The following is a 21493-nucleotide window of genomic DNA, read 5'->3' on the forward strand; positions in this document are numbered from 1 at the left end:
TTTATTAAAAACTTTAAAAAGCTGTTGGTTGTTCACTCTACGTATTATGTTTATGAAGGAACTGATGACAAGAACTCTTCCCTCCTTTTCACATCACAGCCCCAGAGTGTCTGGACAATGGAGGCTAGATCATAACTATGTCTCCCTCACCCTGATGACCACCTACAAGTGCGGCTACGTTAGGCTGTGTGCGCCTTAGAAGTCGGACGACATTCCCTGTGCCACTGAAGACTCCAGCAAATTTGTACAGATGTACCACGGAGAGCAGACTAACTGGTTGCATCAGCATCTGTTACAGTGAGGCCACTGTACAGGATTGGAAAAAGCTGCAGAAAAATTGGAAGCTCAGCCAGCTCCATCATGGGCACTAGCCTCGCCAGTATCTAGGACACCTTCAAAAGGCGATGCCTCAAAAAGGCAGCATCCATCATTAAGGACCCCCCACCACCCAGGGCATCACTCTTCTCTTTACTACCATCAGGGAGGAGAGACAGGAGTCTGAAGACATACACTCAATATTTTAGGAACAGCCTCTTATTGTAATTTATAGTTTTTAAAAAAATTATGAATTGCATGGTTTGCTGCTGCAAAACAACAAACTGCTCAACATATACCAATGATACTAAGCCTGATTCTGATTGTGTGGAACCAAAATGCATGGGCACCAAGTACCATTATGTGCCCAGATTCTATCCGTGCCCCTCGTTGCCAGGCAACGCCCCACAGCTGGACAATGCCGCACTATCAGTCCTCCAGACCAACATCTTTGACCACAAGTCCATCAGGCAGTGGTCCGTACGGAACACCCTGCAGATACTACAGGAGAACGACTCAATGGACACAGTGGGGCAGTTCCCTGAGCAGACTGTCCAGATCATCTGGCAGAATGGCTTATCGGCAAATCTCACCGAGACCCTACCTGGCTGGCGGTGAGAGGAGCCCTCCCAGTCAGATCCTTTCTGCATCCCTAGAGCATCACTCACATAGCATGCTATCCACAGGATGACCATAAGAACGTAACAGGAGCAGGAGTAGGCCATCTGGCCCGTCGAACCTGCTGCGCCATTCAATAAGATTGCAACTTTCTGACCATGGACTCATCGCCACTTACCTGCCTTTTCCCCATCACCCTTAATTCCACTACTAGGCAAAAATCTATCCAACCTTGTCCATAAGACATAGGAGCAGAAGTAAGCATCCTCTGCCCTTTGCACCCTACATGACTACTTTACCTACACCTTTCCACGAAATCCTCTCTCCATAAGCCATCTGGCCCAGCGAGTCTGCTCCGCCATTCAAACATGGCTGATCCTTTTTTTTTCTCCTCCTCAACCCCAGTTCCCGGCCTTCTCCCCGTAACCTTTGATTCTATGTCCAATCAAGAACCTATCAATATCTGCCTTAAGTACACCCAACAACCTGGCTTCCATAACTGCATGTGGCAACAAATTCCACAAATTCACCACCTTTTGGCTAAAGAAATTTCTCCACATCTCTGTTTTGAAAGAGTGCCCCTCTGTCCTGAGGCTGTGCCCTCTTGTCTTAAATATACTTACCGAGGAAGCCTCCACCGCTTCTTTGGGCACAGAATTCCACAGATTTACTACTTTTTGGGAAAAGCAGTTCCTCCTCTTCTCTATCCTAAATTTACTCCCCCGAATCTTGAGACTACGTCTCCTAGTTCTCGTATCACCTACCAGTGGAAACAGTTCTCCTGCCTCTATCTCATTTATCCATTTCATAATTTTATATGTTTCTATACGATCTCCTCTCATCCTTCTGAATTCCAGTTACATTCCCAGACAACTCAACCTCTCCACATAGTCTAACCCCCCCCCCATCTCTGGAATCAACCTGGTGAACCTCCTCTGCACTGCCTCCGAAGCCAGTATATCCTTTCTCAAGTATGGAGACCAGAACTGCACACAGTACTCCAGGTGTCGCCTCACCAGTACCCTGTATAGTTGCAACATAACCTCCCCGCTCTTAAATTCAGTCCCTCTAGCTATAAAGGCAAACATTCCATTTGCGTTCGAGAGCCTGCTGCACCTGCAAACCAACCTTTTGCAATTCCTGCACTCCTAAGTCCTTCTGCACAGCAGCATGCTGCAATCTTTGACCATTTAAATAATCGGATCTTCTATTTTTCTTTCCAAAGTGGATGACCTTGCATTTACCAACATTGTACTCCATCTGCCAGACTCCTGCCTACTCACTTAACCTATCGATATCTCTCTGCAGACACTCTGTATCCTCTGCACAATCTCCTTTTCCACTTAATTTAGTGTCATCAGCAAACTTAGATACACTACACTCGGTTCCCTCTTCCAGATCGTTAATGAATATTGTGAACAGGCCCAGCATCAACCCCTGTGGGACACCGCGCACCACTGATAGCCTACCAGAGAAACATCCATGCATCCCGACTCTCTGCTTTCTATTAGCTGCCCAATCCCTTATCCATGCTAATACATCGCCCCCAACTCTATGCACCCTTGTCTTCGAGTTAAGTCTTTCATGAGGCATCTTATCGAATGCCTTCTGGAAATCCAAATAAATAATGTCCATCTGTTCCCCTCTATCCACTGTGCTTGTTATATCCTCAAAGAACTCCAGTGAGTTTCTCAAACTGGATCTGCCTTTGCTGAATCCATGCTGCATCTGCCTGCTGGATCCATTTCTTTCCAGATACCTCGCTATTTCTTCTTTAATGATACCTTCAAGCATTTTCCCAATTACAAATGTTAAACTAACTGGCCTATAGCTACCTTCCTTTTGCTCACATCTTTGTGGACTGTGTGTTTGCAAAGAGGGTGTGGAGAGAGTTTGGGTATTTGATCCTCCACAATATTCTGCGTGGGAATTTAAACTGGAGGTGGCAGTGTTTGTTTTAAAACAAGGTCGAGTTGCGAGCTCGACATCAACCCGGCACAGATGGAGCGGTCTGTCACTGGACCGAACTCGGGAACTTCCGTACCCAAGCCCGGCGCTGATCTCACTGCGCCACCAGCCGACAAAGGCCTGTGGCCTGGGTCACTCCAACCAGCCGCGTGACAGAGGACTCTGTGATCTATGGGCTGTTCCCAGGGACACACACGGAGACAAACATCCATTGCTGCTGGGCAGATCATCGACACCCTTTGTTCTGTCAGAAACTTGTTCGCCTTCCAGCACATTGAGATGTCCGTGGAGGAATGCTGCCAACTGGCACATTCCAGGCTGCAGGAATACATGCTGAGGGACATCAACGCCACAAAGACACGGTAGGGAAGGACCACAGTACAGGGATCTTCCACGACTGGAGAGGGAGGGGCCAGATTGGCTGAGGAAGCCCCTCATTTATTCTTGCAGTGTATCATCCCAGGGGGCTTTGAGAGTGGCAACAGTGTTATTGGTTTCAAGAAATGTAATAGAACATGACATAATGCATTGTCCATGAGTACAAGGAAGAAAAGACATTGCACGGTTCATTTTTGTAAATAATATTTTATTATGAATAAAGTTTATTCTGATAATTGTTTAAAAATCTGGCAACCAAAGTAGGCATCGCAGCCAATATGGATCCAAAGGAGCCAGGGATAACAAAGGTAGGAGATCACCAGGACCGTGTTCCAGATGAAGTTTGGAGAGCGACCAGGATCTGAACTTAGGACATTGGTACCAAATGAAGGCAAACTTGCTCAGAATTGGTTGTTCATTTATTGAGATAAAGCCCTTCCCCTTGAGCCATACCGCCACCACCCAGCAACACCCTCAATTTCTTCCCAGCCTTATCACGGGACAGTTTACAATGACCAATTAACCTACCGACAAGAGTACAGGGAGGTGGTGGGGTTGGTGGGTGAGGGGTTGCTGTGGGCTTCTGAGTCAGAACAGCCTCAGGCTAAATCCGTAACTGGCAGCCGGAGGGCACAAAGCTCAGACGCTGTCTTTCATATCACAGAAACGTTAGTAGGTATCAAAGACTGCCTGTTAGTACTTGTGCCTAAAAACTTGTCTGCTGAAGAGAAAGGATTCACTGCGAGGAAAATTAACCGCACTCTGTAATGCTCTCTGTCCTGTGCAAAATCTGTCTAAATGACGTCAGAAATCAGCTCTCCAACTGCTATTTAAGATTGCTAGTTTAAAAATCTCTCAATGGCAAACTACTTCCACTAAATGCCGAGCCCAATAATTTTCCCATATAGAACAGGAATGATTACAATGTTGATAAAGACGTAATTAATTGCAGTCATGGGTTACATGGTATGCAAAATCTCCTCGGCTCAGAAAGCAGTTAAGCAGCCAATGGAAACTGACTAAATAATGTGTCCCAAGGAAATACAACCCTAGGCACACAATGAGCGAATGAAAAGCAACAGAAAGCAGCAATGAAAATAACAACTAAACACCACAAACACTTATGGGCTGTTCAGATAAGACCCTGGACACAAATAATGCAAACTGAAACAATACTTAGTTCAATTTAAATTTATCTAAATGTGAAGAATCTCTCCTGCATGACAATCTGAAATCACACAGCGAGGGGTTGCAACCCCCGTCTGCCATTCATTCAATTACCCTTGCTGTGTTTTCCCACAGAGTAATTACTTAGCTCATTCAAACACATGCACACACCCTGTGCACATCAACCACAAATGCTTCCCGTCTGAAATTAATCACAGGATGCTAGCCAGTGTGGGTGCCAATGCATATCGCTGTTCTACCAGATAACTATAGAAAACACATATTCCTGTGATCTCCAAACAGGCCAAATCTTGTTGACAGGTGATATATTTCACCTCTAACTCTGATAGGTTTATCAAGAGAAGCAGTCACATAGAATTTGTCTGTTACAATAAAGGAGATCTTACCAAAACACTCCACAAATCAGGCAGCATCTGTGTAGGGAGAAACAAAAACCAAGATTGATTTGAACATTACATGTTAGTTAAACTTCCAGCTTCGCATCCTCTGCCCTTTGCACCCTACATGACTACTTTACCCTTCTACGAAATCCTCTCTCCATTGGAAGCTACTTTACACTGTGATGTACCAACTCTAAAGGGCTTCTACTGAACACCAGTTCTCGTTTTTCCTCACTCTAATAGTTGTCACATCACCTTCCACATATAAGTAGATTTTACATACAAAAGATATTCAACAGTATGGGGAAAGAGTAGGAATATGTTATTGAGATGTGGTTGTATTAAATGATGGAATGGCTTTGAAATCCCAAAAGCTTTCTCCTGCTGCCATTTTTCAATGCATCTGTCTTCTAACTTGCCTGTGCAAGTTTCCATATCCAGCGAGTCAAACAAACCCTGGACAGCCAGCAATTATCTGCACTACATCAAAGGTTGTTCACGAACGAAGAACCATAGTGATGCCCAGGTACAACTTGTGCACTTGGCAACGCACAAGGACAAATATTTTAAACTGATTGTTAGAGTGGGCCTCTCTCACACCTACACACAATGCCCCATCAAGGATCATTGCCACACAGAAGGGAATTCCACAGGAACAAGATAATGGCAGACGTAATTATCAAGTTTTAGCCCTGATAAAACCAATGGAAATTGCCTCAGGGGAAAAAACAAGTCAGCTTTCTCAATTCGGGAATGTCTTGCAGGCTATATCCAATACCACACTTACATGAGGTCTAGAAGAATGTAACACTGACACACTGATGAAAAATGTAGAATTTGTCATAAATTACACTTAATTTGCAAGTTTAACTTCTATTTCTCCCGCCTCTCTTCACTAAATCAGACAATTATAGTTGTAAATAGACATTTTCCCAGATAGCTGCAAATGCCCAAGGGAACTAATTGAATAATCACACTCTCGGTCGAAGTGTGTGGGAGTCAGAGGCAAGTTCTTTTGCCTCAAATCCCTGTCATCGGCAACTCCCTGCTGGAATTGAGGGTTTGCGGAATTATTCCACGTCAGTCAGCATGAGCATGTCCGTGGTCATCAGACAAATCCAACCACATTTCAAAAATATTAATTGATTGACTACATGAAGTACTTGAATAATAAACTAACTTTATGTCTAGAGAAAATATTTTCCATAAAATATATACAAGTAACATTTTGAGTCTTGTGTAACATGGAGTCTGTGGATCTGCTGGACAAGCAGCTCTTGCTTAAGGAATGTTATTGGACATTATTGGCCATGTTGTACAGCAACTGCCCAGAGATGTACTTGAATGTCATCTCTGCAACTTCAGGGATAAATATCCAGCATTTAGTATTACTGTACTAAATTAATCGGATTGATTTTTCTTACTTCATGCATTAACAATCAGAGATCTATAAACTCTTCTCGGGCTTCCAGCCAGGTACAGGTATCAATTTTAACTGACGCTTCAATGACAAACTCTGCCATCTTCATCAGGGTTGATGCAGAGGCGTGTCTAGTCCGGTGGTATATGTACACCCCCCCCCCCCCCCCGGTCGTCCGTCTCTCCTGATTGGTTAGTCCTCATCCAATCAGGATTCTGCATCCCTGCCTTGTTTACAATCAAATTCCAGCTCTTTACTTGGAGGAAGGCCTTTGTCTTTGTTAAAATTCTCCTAGTTTTATTTCAATGTCTTTCTTCACCAGGTAGTCCCAAAAGTCACTGGTGCAGCGCAGTAGTTTTGTCAAAGTCAATCCTATGGCCATTGTGAATACCTGTACCTAGCTGGAAGTCCGAAAAGAGTTTATTCATCATATATGCCGGGAAAGCACCAGATACTTTTTAAAAAATCTGACAGAGATCTGTCATCTGACACAGAAATATGACACAGATCTGTCATAACCAAAATATTAATCCATACAGTCAATATCATAACTAAGAGTTTCATTATCTCATCAGCCTCAAAACAATACACATATAGATCAGCGTTAACTTTGGTGCAGCCAACTTTTTATTTAATTTGAATCAACACACACAAATATTGGAGGAACTCAACAGGCCAAGCAACAGTCGACATTTCAGGCAGAGACCCTCTTCAAGACTGAGAAGGAAGGGGTGAGAGGGGCAGGAAATGCCTGAATAAAAAGGTGAGGGTAGGGGAAAGAAGCTAGCTGGAAGGTGATTGGTGAAGCCAGGTAGGTGAGAAAGGATAAGGGCTGGAGAAGAAAGAACAGGCATCTCCCCCCTTTCCTTCTCAATCCTGAAGAGGGGTCTTAGCCAAGTCTCAGATGAGGATTGTTTACGCTTTTCCACGGATGTTGCCTACACCGCTGAGTTCCTCCAGCATTTTGTGTGTGTTGCTTAGATTTCCAGATGTTTGTTTTTTTACTTAATTACTCAAAATCAAATTCAAGTCAACATTTCCTTCCTTGTAATCAAAAGTAAATATTTTAAAAACTAATACTGAAAATTAAAAATATAAAATACATCACAATATGAATTCATTTGTTGAATTCAAGTCCCTTCTGACTCCTTCCAGACTTCACACATCAATATATTCATGGATTTTTAAGGATGGTCTTAATATGATAAGGCGAGAGATAGGAGCCAGGGATGTCTGAGAAATCGCAGCAAACTTTGTTGGACTTCTTCACATTTGCAGCCATACATTTATTTGCAATTTGCAGCGTTCCTAAAGCTGGAATTTACTGCCCAACCCTAATCTCGTTGTGTTGAATAAACTCACAGATCCCCTATCTTGCAACAATATTGATGAGTCTAGAGTTGCACACAAGGCTGACCAGGTAAAAATGACAGATTTCCTTCCCTACGTTAGTGAACTAGATGGGTTCCTGCTACACTCTAAAATGTTGTGGTACTAATGATTTAGTTTTGTAGATTATGAACTGGAGTTTTATTTCCATGGCTGGGATTGCAGAGTAGATTGTTAATCAACTGGATAACTGATCCAATAATTTAACCTTCGTACTATCACTACCACACTAAACAGATTAAAAAGAAACGGAATGTCAAGCCACAAAGTGATTTATGTATCAATAAGAATTAAGTTTTAAGATTCAGGGTTGTGAAAATGAAGTATGGATCAGCAAGGAGAAGGGTGGACGCCAAAGTGAAGATGGTGACCTTTGGGGAAATGGAGGACAAACATGGGCTTGAGGTTGGGAAGCAAAGGTGCAGGGAATTTCTTCACTGGACAGAGAGCCAGAGCTGAGTGTTGTCACTTTGATCTACTTTGCCAGATGAGATGGGAGGCACCAGCACAACTCAGTGTAGTTGTTGATCATGCCAGCAGCAGACGGGAGTTCAAGTTCAAGACATTGCTTCCAATCTTTGCAGTTCAGCAGTGGAAGAAATGCTGTCCCAAGCCAAAGTGAGATCTCAGAAGAGCAGACCGACATTGCCACGTGCCCTCACTGCCTCGTTCTGCTCCCCCCTCCACCCCGCCCCGGACACAGCCAGAACATTAACCAACTCCTGTCACAGTTCCACTGAAATTCCTCTTCCTAAACTGCATCACCTCCCTCTCCTTTTAAGACCATCCTTCATACGATCCAGAACATTAACTTGCTTTCTTTCTTCATGGATGCTGCCTGACCTGCTGAGCATTTCTAGCAATTTCATTTAACATACCCACCACCCGCAGCACACTGTGGCCCCATCACACTTCACTGCATCCACCACTGCTCACGTCAGCTGCATCCTCATATTACAACGGAGGACCATAATCATTATTCTTATTATTTAGGAATACAGCACAGTAACAGATCCTTCTGGGCCCAGGATCATGGGCAGAATGTACAAATTCCTTACCTACAGCAGCACAGTTGAGGCTGAGTTGCTGGCTCAGTGACTGCTATGTTACCATTCCACTCCCCACTAATTCTGAGCTAACTTGGTACACAACTGTCATTGTTGCCCTCGATCAGCTTTAGCCATTCTATTGAAATATCTTCCTATCCTGTTACCCGGGTAACTTCCTGGCAGGGGAAAATGACCCACAATGCCTTCACACAACAGAATTTTCCTGGGCTCCTTCGAGCCTGATGAACGCATGCATTCCTTTATCTCAAAGATCAAGACCACGCATGCAACAGCCCTCCTCTGTTCTGACCAGTCTGCTATCTGAACTCAAGCTCTCTATCAATTTGTAATTTCCTCCTGTTCCTGCTCCCTCTTCGCTCATCTTTTCCATAAGCCTTGTTTCACAAACCGCTTCCTTTCCTCCCAAGACCCCAAACCCTGTACTGTCCACCCAGTGTTATGTTTTAAGTGTATAACTGCCTCTCACCTAGCATTTCTTAACCAGCAAACTTCTCTATCAATAAACACAGATCACTCCCCAACTCCCCGTCAGGGATAATTCTCCCACAGCTCCAAACAGGATATCACCTTCGATTTTCCAGTTAATCCCTCACACCTGGCCAAGTTCTCAAGTTGATTTAGAGTTTAGTTCGGAGTGAGGAAAATATCAGGTGATGCCGATCTCACCAGTTTCCTTTCTGTTGCAACATAATACGTTCTTCCTCATCTAGGTTCAGCCATTTAATGTCTGGAGAGAGTTATAAGCACAGAAAACGCCCCTTCAAACCATGATATCCATGCAGACCAACTACAATACTGCCACGTATCATAAGTTATTCCATCATCTTATTGCCTTGCTACTCACGTCCTTGTCTGGATGTTTCTTAAACGTTGTGAGAGGCTCTGCCTCCACCGCCCACTCAATCAGACCTTCAAGCAGCCACTTACCCAATGCCATTTTATTCTTACCACACTCCTATAAACCCCACCCCCAGCAGTTACCATTCACCTGCACTGTAGAGTCAGAATAACACAACACTGCAGCACAGAAACAGACATTGAAACAAATGGAACTATGATCTCTAGATGCAAAGAGTTCCCCTACACAAACTTCCGTTACCTGCCCCGACTCACTCCCTAACAGGAGATCTATAGTTGCACTCTCTCTGGTCAGGGTTTCTATGTACTGATTAAGGAAACTTACCTGAGCAAACTTGACCAAATCAATCCCATCCAGCCCTCTTACCGCATGGGAGTTCAGTCAAAATGTTGCAAGTTAAAAAATCACCTACTATCACAACCTTATGTTTCTTGTAACAGTCTGCAATCTCTCTACAAATTTGCTCCTCCAAATCCAAGGAACTGTTGGGTGGTCTATAATATAATGTCATTAACTTGGCCATACATTTCTTATTCCTCAGTTCTACTCACTAGACGAGCTCTTTAGTCTGTCCTGACTGAGCACTTCCATGACTTTTTCTCTCTGACTAGCAATACCACCCCTTCCCCTTTAATTCCTCCCGCTCTAACACATCTAAAACAATGGAAACCTGGAATATTCGTCTGCCAGTCCTGCACCCCCCGCAGCCAATCTCATTAATGGCAACAATGTCATAATTCCATGTCCTAAGCTCATTCACCTTTCCATCAATACTTCTTGCATTGAAATATATGCAGCTCAGAACATTAGTGCCACCATGCTAAACCTTCTGATTCCTGACCTTGCATGAAGGCTTAACAACATCTTTCTCCACAACCACTCCACTATCTGTTCTGGCGCTCTGGTTCCCAAATCTGGAATAACACCCCCAACCCCCCATCCCCCATGCAGTACTAGCAAACCTTCCCACTAGGATACTTGCCCCCCTCCAGTTCTGGTGCAAACTGTCTCTTCTGTACAGGTCCCACCTTTCCTGGAAGAAAGCCCAATGATCCAAAAGATCTGAAGCCCACCCTCCTGCACCAACTTCTTAGCCATGTGTTAAACTGTGTGATCTGATCTTCATTACTTCTGACCTCACCACACGGGTAGCAATCCTGAGATCACAGCCCTGATGGTCCTGTCCTTTAGCTTACCACATAACTCCCTCAACTCACTTTGCAGGATCTCTGGCTACAGACCTCCCACTTCAGAATGCCTCAATCCGAGATGTCCCTGATCCTAGAACCCAGAACTCTGGACCCATTCTCAGTATACTGGTTGTCATGGTGTGTGCTGGCAATGTTGGAACCCAAATGCGGAGGAAGGACAGACTCCAATGTAGAGACAGCAACCAAAGTTCCAATAGAACATCAAAATAAACTTTAAAAGTTCACCCAGAAGGCACCAGGACACCACATTACAAAGAGCAAGTCACTCACCAAAACACAAGTAAATCTAAACGATTAGCGACTCTCATTAAACAACAATTAACCAGTTTAGGTGCTATAAAAACTTCAGAGCTCTACACTTTCCAGCTCCCAAAACAGGCCCAAAGAGCTTGTTGCAACTAGTTATGTATAAACAGAAAAAAAGAACATTGGAAAATTACTTAGAGCCTACAAACCTGTGCTTGCCTAAGCCTACTGAGCCAGAGCCAGACCACTCTAACATGGTCCACTCACAGAGCGGCTGCTCCACTTACACTGCCCTTTTTATTGGCTCAAACAGTGACTCATTCCTGATGGGACTAGCAGGTTTCAAATGGCTCCCGCCCTGCAAAATGTTACTCTGTCACTTGACACCTCAGTTACTCACTCCTAACGAGACTTGAAGCTTTCACAAAGTAAATTTCACCATGGGCAACTTAAAAGTTAATCAACCTACCAAGCCATACTCCTTTGGAATGTGGGAGGAAACTTGAGAACTGGGTCACTAACGTGATCACAGAGAACATATAAGCTCCACTCAGACGACACTGGAAGCCAAGATTGAACACAAATTGTGAAACAGAAGCAATAGTAGCTATGTCACTGTGAGACCCATCAACGCAGCTCTCTAACCCTCAGGTGCTTCCTTCTAGTAACTCCCTGTGTTCGGACCACACAATGGAGACCCTGGATAAGGTCCACTTACCATAAATGAACACTGTATTCTACCTCCATCAAAAACTCTTCACCTTTTCTATTAATCACCCATTCAGACACAACAAATGGCATCACAGAGATAGCACTCCTTCCCTCCACTCTTACGCACCCCTTTCTCTCCAGTCCATATGAAGGATCCCATATTTTTAAAAAAAATTGACTGAATTCTTGCAGCTTCAGAGTTCTAGCACCTGCACGCTCTCCTGTGGCACCTACTTTGACAAGTCAGTTTGCAGACTGCCTCTGCCATCTTCCCCAGACATCCTTCCTTTCCCACATCTTTTAATCCTGCTAGAGATTCCGGCTCCTTCAGTGGCAGAGTTTGTGCCTCATGAGTCTGCCCTTTGGAATGCAGGTCTATTCTCCCTGCAGTCAGAGATTTCTTTAAATCCTTCTCAAGGCAAAATGAGCTGTGCGAGAGCATAACCGATGGTCATTCATGACCACTGTGTTTGTGTGGTGAATATTCTCACAAGTTGAAAGAGGAAAACAAGAATACTCACCAGGGTGAATGTCCACAAGCCTGCCTTTTTTAGAAATGTCTGGCACAAAATATGAAATGTCAAGTTGAATTTCATCTACCTTATTGCTACTGTTAAAAACTCCCAACTAAATTCAATGCCAAATAGCACCAAATACTACTTCCATCAGTCAGAACTGCTAACAACTGTTCTCCTAAATGCCTATTGATAGAGAAAAAGAGGAATTTAATACAACAAATGTATCTTGTTGTTGAATTCTCCAAGGTAAAACAGATGTACTGAACTACTTACACACAAGTCCTGCCCTAGGTGTAGGAGCCTTTCTAAACCCTGGAGTAACCCTTAAGTGTCAGACATGTTGTTCACTACATCAGCATTCCCAGATGCTAACATTTATTGCTGATTTTTTTAAATCTCAGCAAGCATCCCAGTAGTCCATCACATTTACATAAGGTGTGCCACCACGATAATAACATACAGATTCACACCAACAAGCGCATTTCCACCACTTGACAGGAAAAGCATGGCAGAATATTCTCTGCAGAAGAAGTAGCACTACGAATCACACTAGGACACCTGGCGAGGCGGGACATCCGATGAAGTGCACACCCTTCCTGGGAGCAGGGCAGCCTGGAATCTGATCCATTGTGGCTACTGGATTAAGTGGGAGTAATTCACAGAGTCAGTTGAACTAGATCTGAAGGTGGTGGTTACACTGGGGAGGTTGCGCACGATGGACCATTTCAGTTATGAGAAGAGGCTGGACAGGATGGGATTGTTTCTCCTGGAGCACAGCAGGCAGAAGCGGGAGGGGGAACTGGGTAGAAGCAGAGAAAGTTGAGAGGGAGTGGGCATAGATAGGGTAGGTAACAGGGACCCTTTTCTTATAACCAAGGTGTCTGAACTAAAGGGTATAAGGTTTAGGGTAAGGGTAAGGAAACTTCGAAGGAATCAGAGGATGGAGATTTTCCTCTGTTGGAATGGAGTGGGTGATGGAAGTAAAGGCTTTCAACTATCTGGGCTAGCTCTTGAAGTAGAAGGCATAGAAGGCTACGGAGTGTCTTCCGGTAAATGGGATTGTTCTGGGCAGTCAGCAAGGACATGATGCATCAGTGACTCCAAGTTTCCCAGACATCCCAATGTGATTTTATATCAGCAGCGTGACATTGGATTTCTGCCACCAGGCAACAGCAGCTTCTGATGGAGGGTTGAGGTGACAGGGTATGGGTGAATGGTCACACTCCATGTCCCCATGAAAGCTCTAGTCTCTCTAACCAAAGTCCAGTAGCATCAAGTTGCTTCCACAGGTGTGGAGTTTCTTCATGAGTTTAGCGTGAATGACTATCTGTATTTACCTGTCGTGTTAATTTAACTCAAATCCTCACAGAAGTGTAAAGCTTTGAAATTACGTGGAAAACTGTGTTTAATTTACCAGAAGTGCCTCTTATCCAATAGACAGCTCAATATTTATGGTGGAAACGTACTCTACAAAATCAACTGGATTCTGCCAGAAAAATACAGAACTATTTCCTTTCTCTGTTTTTTCCAAACACATCACCATTATTAAGCAAGGATGTTTTGACTGTAGATACATACTATTTACCCAATGGGATCGGCTTTAACAGGCACTATTATTTGCCAATTTTTTTTTAAATCTTCTTCCGCTTCGGAGCACAGTAGCTGCCTCGGTAATGTCTCCAAACATCAGTCAGTTTTATGGCAAATAAACAGACGAGTCAAAGAATCTGGTGTTAATGTTAGAAAGATCCCGAGTCAGGCTGAAAGCTTTGAGGAGCGTGCAGATCGATGGCCCACCTCACAGAGGAGAAAGGTCTTCTCGAGATCCGACACAGTAAATAGCACGTTTGCAACCAACAAGCCGTCAGAATGCATGCCAATTAACTAAAGATTACAGCTGCAAGATTGCAACATTTAGGGGATTTCGCACTTTTTCATTGAAGAATATTAAACATACAGTACAATTTACGAATAAAATCCAGTAAAGTAAAATCGCGTGGTTTACTTCCAGAGAAACATTACAGCAGGTGCACTGCACCCCATAAATCACACATAGCAGAGTTTAGGATAATGGCTTTCAAATTTACGATTAAAATATTTTTCTTTGCCGGGTTATCACGGAATACACAGTTTCGCAACACTAAATGAAAACTCCACCAAAACAGTGGCATTCCAAGATTCTACGCCAAAGGTTTTGTTTTCGTTCTTTTGAATTAACACAGTCAAAGGAAGCCCCAGCAACAGGGTTGGAGGCATCTTACTGAACTCCCGAAAGCACATGTTTTGGCTCCTTCCACACTTAGATCACTGGGCACTTAACAGAAGTATTGCACGGCGCTAGCGTTTCCCGTCATAATGCGGGCACGTTTAATATATTGTTTTATGGATGCGAAGCAAAAAATTCACCCAGTGTTTTGAGTTACTGGCACTGCGAACGACTCTGATCTAATAAAAACAAATCACTTCTGAAAACAAAAATGAACATTTCTGTTGCCTGGATGTTGATTGCAATCAGCTTTGGCTTAAAAAGGAAAGCCGCAAACATTTTATCGCTTTTATTTTAAATGAAGAACTCCGTTAAAGCGGTGGGTTTAAACCTGTGTGCGTACGTGTGTGTGTGGCAGAGATATGCGGGTCTCCGCGTCCATGCGCAGATGTGCACGTGTGAACAGTTGGTGTATATCTGTGTGGATGTTACTGCCCGTGTGCTTTCATTTATAAACTTTAATCTTACCTAGGTTCACGAAGCTCATGACCAAGTCCGCCTGGTTGAGAAAAGAGCTGTCCTGTAAGCTGGCCAGCGGTGGACTCTGCGTGGTGAAGACCGGTCTGTACTGATGCGAGAAACCCTCTTCCTCCTCCTCTTCGCCCCCGGTGGACATGGCATTGTACAGGTCAAGCATGAAGAGGGGCGCCGAGTTGTGCTTCCCGTGCGAGTGAGGTCTGGGCCGGTGCGGCAGCCCCAGGATGGACAGGATCTCTCGCTGCATGTTCTTCTTCTCGTGGTGCTTGAGGCGGCGGTGCACAAAACTCGAGTGGAGGTCGCTGTGGCTGCCCGTGTCCAGCAGCAAGCTACCCGCCACGGACAGCCACTCGAGCACCAGGCAACAACTCCACAACAACCCGAGCGCGACTCCCCGCTCGACTGCAAATGGTCCCATTGTCCAGAAGACAGATACAAACTTTACTTTTCGAGGTGAAACAAAATACAACTTTCTCTATATATTTTAAAATATAAATATATGTATATATAATATATAAATACACCCTATATCTGCAACGACTTAGTCCATGTGTGTACCGCACACTCTCACACACTATCTCTGCTCTTCACATGTTATCAATGAACGATTCGAACTTCGCAGCAGGTAACACGCCAAAATCTCTGTTACGTCATCTGATTGACTTGTGACCCATCTTTCCACGCGCTCCATTTGCTCCCAACATAGGCGGGATTTCGCTGCGCTGCTTCCTCCAATTTATTCCCCCTGTTCTCCACCGAAGCGGGCTGCCCTTTGCAAAAAGAGGAATATAAAGCATCCTCTAACGCTAAATCACGAGATGTCAGCTTAGGAAGTGTGGTTTTTCCAACTCTCTTCGTAAGATTATCCATTGTTTCATTTTTGTTCTGCCAACAGTTAAAAGACTTCTGTTCGCTCAGGAAGGAGAGGTAAAAAGGCATTAAGTTTTTTTAAAAAATAATCAGGTTCGTGACCTTTATATTTCAAAGTTTGGTATGAATGTTTTTAGATTAGTGGGTTATGTTGTCATTGGGAGTAACTGCATCCGTTGCAAGTAAAACATTCACAATCAGGACACTGTTTTCCAAGTTGGCTATTAACTTGAGTGTTATTCTAGCGGTTATCTACTGCATTCCTTGCTCCGTGATAATGGGACAGAGTGTTTCACCGGAAATATTCAGATTAGCAGAGTTTATTTTTTCTCTGAAGGGATGAAATATCGGCATTTTGTTTTCCTTTGCAATGGTCAGTGATTCGATTTCTACGAAAATAATGTGCGTAAAGGAGATTCATTCTAAAGTTTTAGACATTAAGCGATTCACACGTCGCCCGTAATTTATTTGATCAATTGATCAGGCACATCAATCAGCGCCTGACTAAAATCGCGTACTGTATGACTCTGGCCATGCTGTAATATTGATAGACTGCGTGATCTGTAAAACCGGAAGATCGGATTACGTGCAGTACTGCTGCAGAGATCAGCTGGAAGGCCATACACTGGGAGAAGTTTCTTACAATGGTGTCTGGCATCACGTGGTGGTTACAAGCCAGGTGGCAGCGAACAAGGAACACTGGGTGTTTCCAAATCACTTTTGAGTTTCACACCTTTTTTTGTGCGTGTGGCATTATTTTCAGATGGAAATAGCCCTTTGAGGAGCGCCACCTGGTGCCGTGGCCGTGAAATTAGACTCGCCGCTCACGAAAGGTGCATGTGCACGCCGTTACCACGCGTGTTCGATTCCGGCATCCGCTGTCTCTCGTGACGCCACGTTATCATTTTCTAAAATGAATTGTTCACTATTAATTTCTGACCCAGGGTTAATAGTATTCAGAAATCCCATTGGTTCGGTATCTGGCTCACACAGTTGATATTAGCCGCTCTCCCTTTCCCATCGTAGGGCCTCTAAATCCCGCGCATCCTGGAAATTTACCAGCTTCGCTGGAAAATTCTACCATGTAACATCTTTAAAAGGTGAATGAAAATGTATTGGGGCAACAATATACTAACGGGAGAAGGGCTCTGCAGAGTCAGCCCTCTGAAGGCCCGGTGAGATAACCGACTGCCCAGGGAGTGTGCACACCAGCTCACTGAGGTCTTCTTGGACATCAACTCTTCACTCACCCAGGCTGCTGTCCCCACATGCTTCAATTCACCCTCCATCATCCCTGTACCAATGAAATCTACACATGAATTACTAAAACAACTACCATCCAGTGGCACTGAAGTTCTTTGGACTGCTGGTAATGGCTCATATCAAAAACTCCATTCCTGACACATTGGACACTCAACAACATGCTTACTGACAGAACTGTACTACAACAGATGCCATAGGATCTGTCATGACATGCCTAGAAAGCAAGGGCTCCAGCCAGAATGCTGTTTCTGGATTTCAGTTCAGCATTCAATACCCTTGTCCCACAGACCCTGGGGATCAAACTCCTACTCCTCGGTCTAGATACACAATATTATGCAACTGGATGTTGGACTTCATAACCAACAGACCTCGGATAGTTAGGATCCCAAGCACTCCTTCCTCCCCATCATCCTCAACACAGGTGCCCTGAGTTGTGTGCTGTGCGCTGAACCCATTCCTGTGCACACTGTTCACGTGGCCAAACACCATAAGACAGACACAGCAGCAGAATTGGGCCATATGGCCCATCAATTCTGCTCTGCCATTTCATCATTACTGATCCAATTTTCCTCTCAGCCTCGATCTCCTGCCTCCTCCCTGTATCCCTTCAAGCCCTGACCAATCAAGAATTCATCAACCTCTGCCTTAAAAATACATAAAGACCCGGCCTCCACAGTTGCCTGTGGCAAAGGATTCTACAGATTCACCATTCTCTGGCTGAAGAAATTCCTCATCTTCGTTCTGAAAGGACACCCCTCTATTCTGAGGCTATGTCCTCTGGTCATAGACTGTCTCACCATAGAAAACATCCTCTCTCCATCCATTCTACCAAGATCTTTCACCATTCGATAGGTTTCAATGAAGTCACCCCTCATTCTTCTGAATTCCAGTGAATACAGGCCCAGATCCAACAAACATTCTTCATATGACAAACCATTTTTGTGGAATCATTTTTGTGAACTTCCTTTGAACCATCTCCAGTTTCTGCACCTCCTAAACCACTCACAATACTCCAAGTGAGGCTTCAACATTACATTCTTGCTCTTATATTCTAGTCTTCTTGAAATGAATGCTAACATTACATTTGCCTTCCACACTACAGATCCAACCTGCAAATTAACCTTTAGGGAATCCTGCACAAGGACTCCCAAGTCCCTTTGCACCTCTGTTTTTTTGTATTTTCTCTCCATTTAGAAAATAGTCAACCTTTTCATTTCTTCTACTGAAGTGCATGATCATACACTTCCCGACACTGTATTTCATGTCATTTCTTTGCCCATTCTCGTATTCTGTCTAAATCCTTCTGTAGCCTCTCTACTTCCTCAAACCTACCTGTGCCTTCCATCTATTTTCATATTCTCTGCAAACATTTCAACAAAGCCATCAATTACATCATCCAAATCATTACCACATAACATAAAGGGAATCAGTCCCAACACAGACCCCTATGGAACACCACTAGTCACCGGTATCCAGCCAGAAAAGGCTTCCCTTATTTCCACTCTTTGCCACTGCTTTATCCATGCTATAATCTTTCCTGTAATACCACAGGCTCATAGCTTATCAAGCAGCCTCATGTGTGGCACCTTGTCAAAGGTCTTCTGAAATTCCAAGTACACAACATCAACCGATTCTTCTTTGTCTAAACTGCTTGTCATTTCTTCAAAGAATTCCAACAGATTTGTCAGGCAAGATTTTTCCTTAAGAAAACCATGCTGACTATAGCCTCTTTTATCATGTGCCTCCAAGTACCCTGAGACCTCATCCTTAATAATCGACTCCAAAGTCTTCTCAACCACTGAGGTCAGACTAACTGGCCTACTTTCCTTTCTTCTGCCTCTCTCCCTTTCTGAAGAGTGGAGTGACATTTGCAATTTTCCAGTATTCCAGAATGATTCCAGAATCTAGTGATTCTTTAAAAATCATTAATAAGGTCTCCACAAGCTCTTCAGCCACCTCTTTCAGAACTCTGGGGTGCAGTCCATCTGGTCTAGGTGACTTATTCACCTTTGGACCTTTCAGTTTCCCAAGAACTTTCTCTCCAGTTATGGTAACTCCACACACTCAGTGCTCCCTGACACCTGGAACTTCAACCATACTGCCTGTGTCTTCCACAGTGAAGACTGCTGCAAAATACTTATTCAGTTCATTCCCTATTTCGTTTTCCCCCCATTACTGCCTCTGCAGCATCATTTTCCAGCAGTCTGATATCCACTCTCCCTCTCTTTTACACTTTATGTATCTGAAGAAACTTTTGATATCCTCTTTATTATTATTAGCCAGCTTACTTTTGTATTCCATCTTTAATTACCTTCTTAGTTGACTTCTGTTGGTTTTTATAAGTTTCCCAGTCTTCTAACTTCCCACTAAATTTTGCTCTATTATATGTCCTCTCTTTGTCTTTTATGTTGACTTTGATATCTCTTGTTAGCCACAGTTGTGTCATCTTTCCTTTAGAATACTTCTTCCTCTTTGGGATGTATATATTCTGTGCCTTCTGAATTGCTTCCAGAAATTCCAGCCATTGCTGCTCTGCCATCATCTCAGCCAGCGTTCTTTTCCAATCAATTCTGACCAACTCTTCTCTTATGCCCCTTTAATTCCTAAACCCTACTGTAAAACTGATACATCTGACTTTCGCTTCTCCTTCTGAAATTTCAGGGTGAATTTGATCATATTATGATCACTTTCCCCAAAGGGTTCTTTTACCTTAAGCTCTCTAATCAATTCTGGCTCACTGCACAACACCCAATCCAGAATAGCTGATCCTGTAGTGGGCTCACTTACAGTACAAGCTGCTCTAAAAAGCCATCTCACAGGCACTCCAGAAATCCACCCTCCCCCCACTCATAGACCAGCACCAACCTTATTTTCCCAATCTACCTGCATATTGAAGTCCCCATAACTATCGTAAAATTGCCCTGTTGCCATGCATTTTCCATCTCCCATTATAATTTGTAGGCCACCTCCTTTTAATATTTTCGGGGGGGGGGGGGTCTGTATGCAACTCCCATTAGCATCTTATTACACTTGCAGTTCCTAAGCTCTATCCACTATGATTCAACACCTTCCGAACCTGTGTCACCCCTTTCTAATGATTTAATTTCATTTTTTACCAACAGAGCAGCACCACCCCCTCTGTTTTCCTGCCTATCCTTTTGATACAATGTGTATCCTTGGACATTGAGATCCCAGCTATAAGATTTCAGCTACGATTCCTTGATGCCTACAACATCGTAGCTGCCAATCTGCAAATGTGCTGCATTGGAGGTGGAAGAGCTCGAGTCTTGTTTTCAGGCAGATAATTTCTTCCTCAATGTCAACAAAACAAATGAGGTGTTTAACAACTTCAGGTGAACTTGCAGCACTCACACCCCTCTTAACATCAGTGGCACAGCAGTGGAAGCTGCGAGCAGTTTCAAACACAAGAGATGCTGGAAATCTAGAGCAACACACACAAAATGCTGGAGGAACTCAGCAGGCCAGGCAGCATCTGTGGAAATGAATAAATAGTTGGCATTACAGGCTGAAACCCTTCCTCAGAACTGGAAAGGAAGAGGGAAGGTGACAAAATAAGAAGGTGTGGGGAGGGGAATGAGGATAGCTGGAAGTTGATGGGTGAAGCCTGGTGGGTGGGAAAGGGAAAGGGCTGGCGAAAAAGGAATCTGATTGGAGAGGAGAGTGGACCATAGGCGAAAGGGAAAAAGGAGGGGCACAACTGGGAGGTGACAGACAGGTGAGGAGAAGAGGTAAGCAGTCAGAGTAGCGAATAGAAGAGGGGGAAAAATTACTGGAAGGAGAAATGGATGTGCATGCTATCAGATTGGAGGCTGCCTATATTGAGTATAGAGTGTTGCTCCTGTACACTGCAAGTAGCCTCATCATGGCCAAAGAAGAGGTCATGGACTGACGTGTCGGTATGGCAATGGGAATAGGAATTAAAAAGTTTGGCCATCGGGAAGTTGTGTTTTTGGCGGATGGAGCAGAGGTGCTCGACAAAGCGGTTCCCCAACTTACCTTGTAGAGGAGCCACCTCTGTAATCTGTACAGGGTTTATGAAGTTGATGTTTCTTTGCCTCACTACTATAGACTCTGTGTCCATCTCATGAGTTAATACAGATGCAAAAAAATTATTTAAAATATCCCCCATCTGTTTTGGCTCCACACATGGATTACTGTTCCGGACTCCTAGGGGACCAGTCTTGTCCCTTTGAATCCTTTTGCTCTTGACGTATCTGTAGACCCCCCCCCCCCAAAAGGACTCTCCTTCACCTTGTCTGCTAGAGCAACTTCATGTCTTCTTTTAGTCCTCCTGATTTTCTCAAGTGTTCTCTTGCATTTGATAT

General features: G+C 43.9%; 1 protein-coding gene across 1 annotated transcript in view; it reads right to left on the reverse strand.

The window, feature by feature from the left end:
• Positions 1-15889, reverse strand: part of bmp6 (bone morphogenetic protein 6) — a 149060-nt gene extending 133171 nt beyond the window's left edge. Inside the window, exon 1 of the mRNA XM_073050995.1 lies at positions 15006-15889. Within this exon, the coding sequence (XP_072907096.1) occupies positions 15006-15432 (427 nt within the window). The 5' untranslated portion in view covers positions 15433-15889. The remainder of the gene's footprint in view (positions 1-15005) is intronic.
• Between the last annotated feature and the right edge of the window lie 5604 nt (positions 15890-21493).

This window comes from Hemitrygon akajei, chromosome 1, assembly GCF_048418815.1.
Source record: "Hemitrygon akajei chromosome 1, sHemAka1.3, whole genome shotgun sequence".
In the NCBI taxonomy this organism is placed as follows: Eukaryota; Metazoa; Chordata; class Chondrichthyes; order Myliobatiformes; family Dasyatidae; genus Hemitrygon; species Hemitrygon akajei.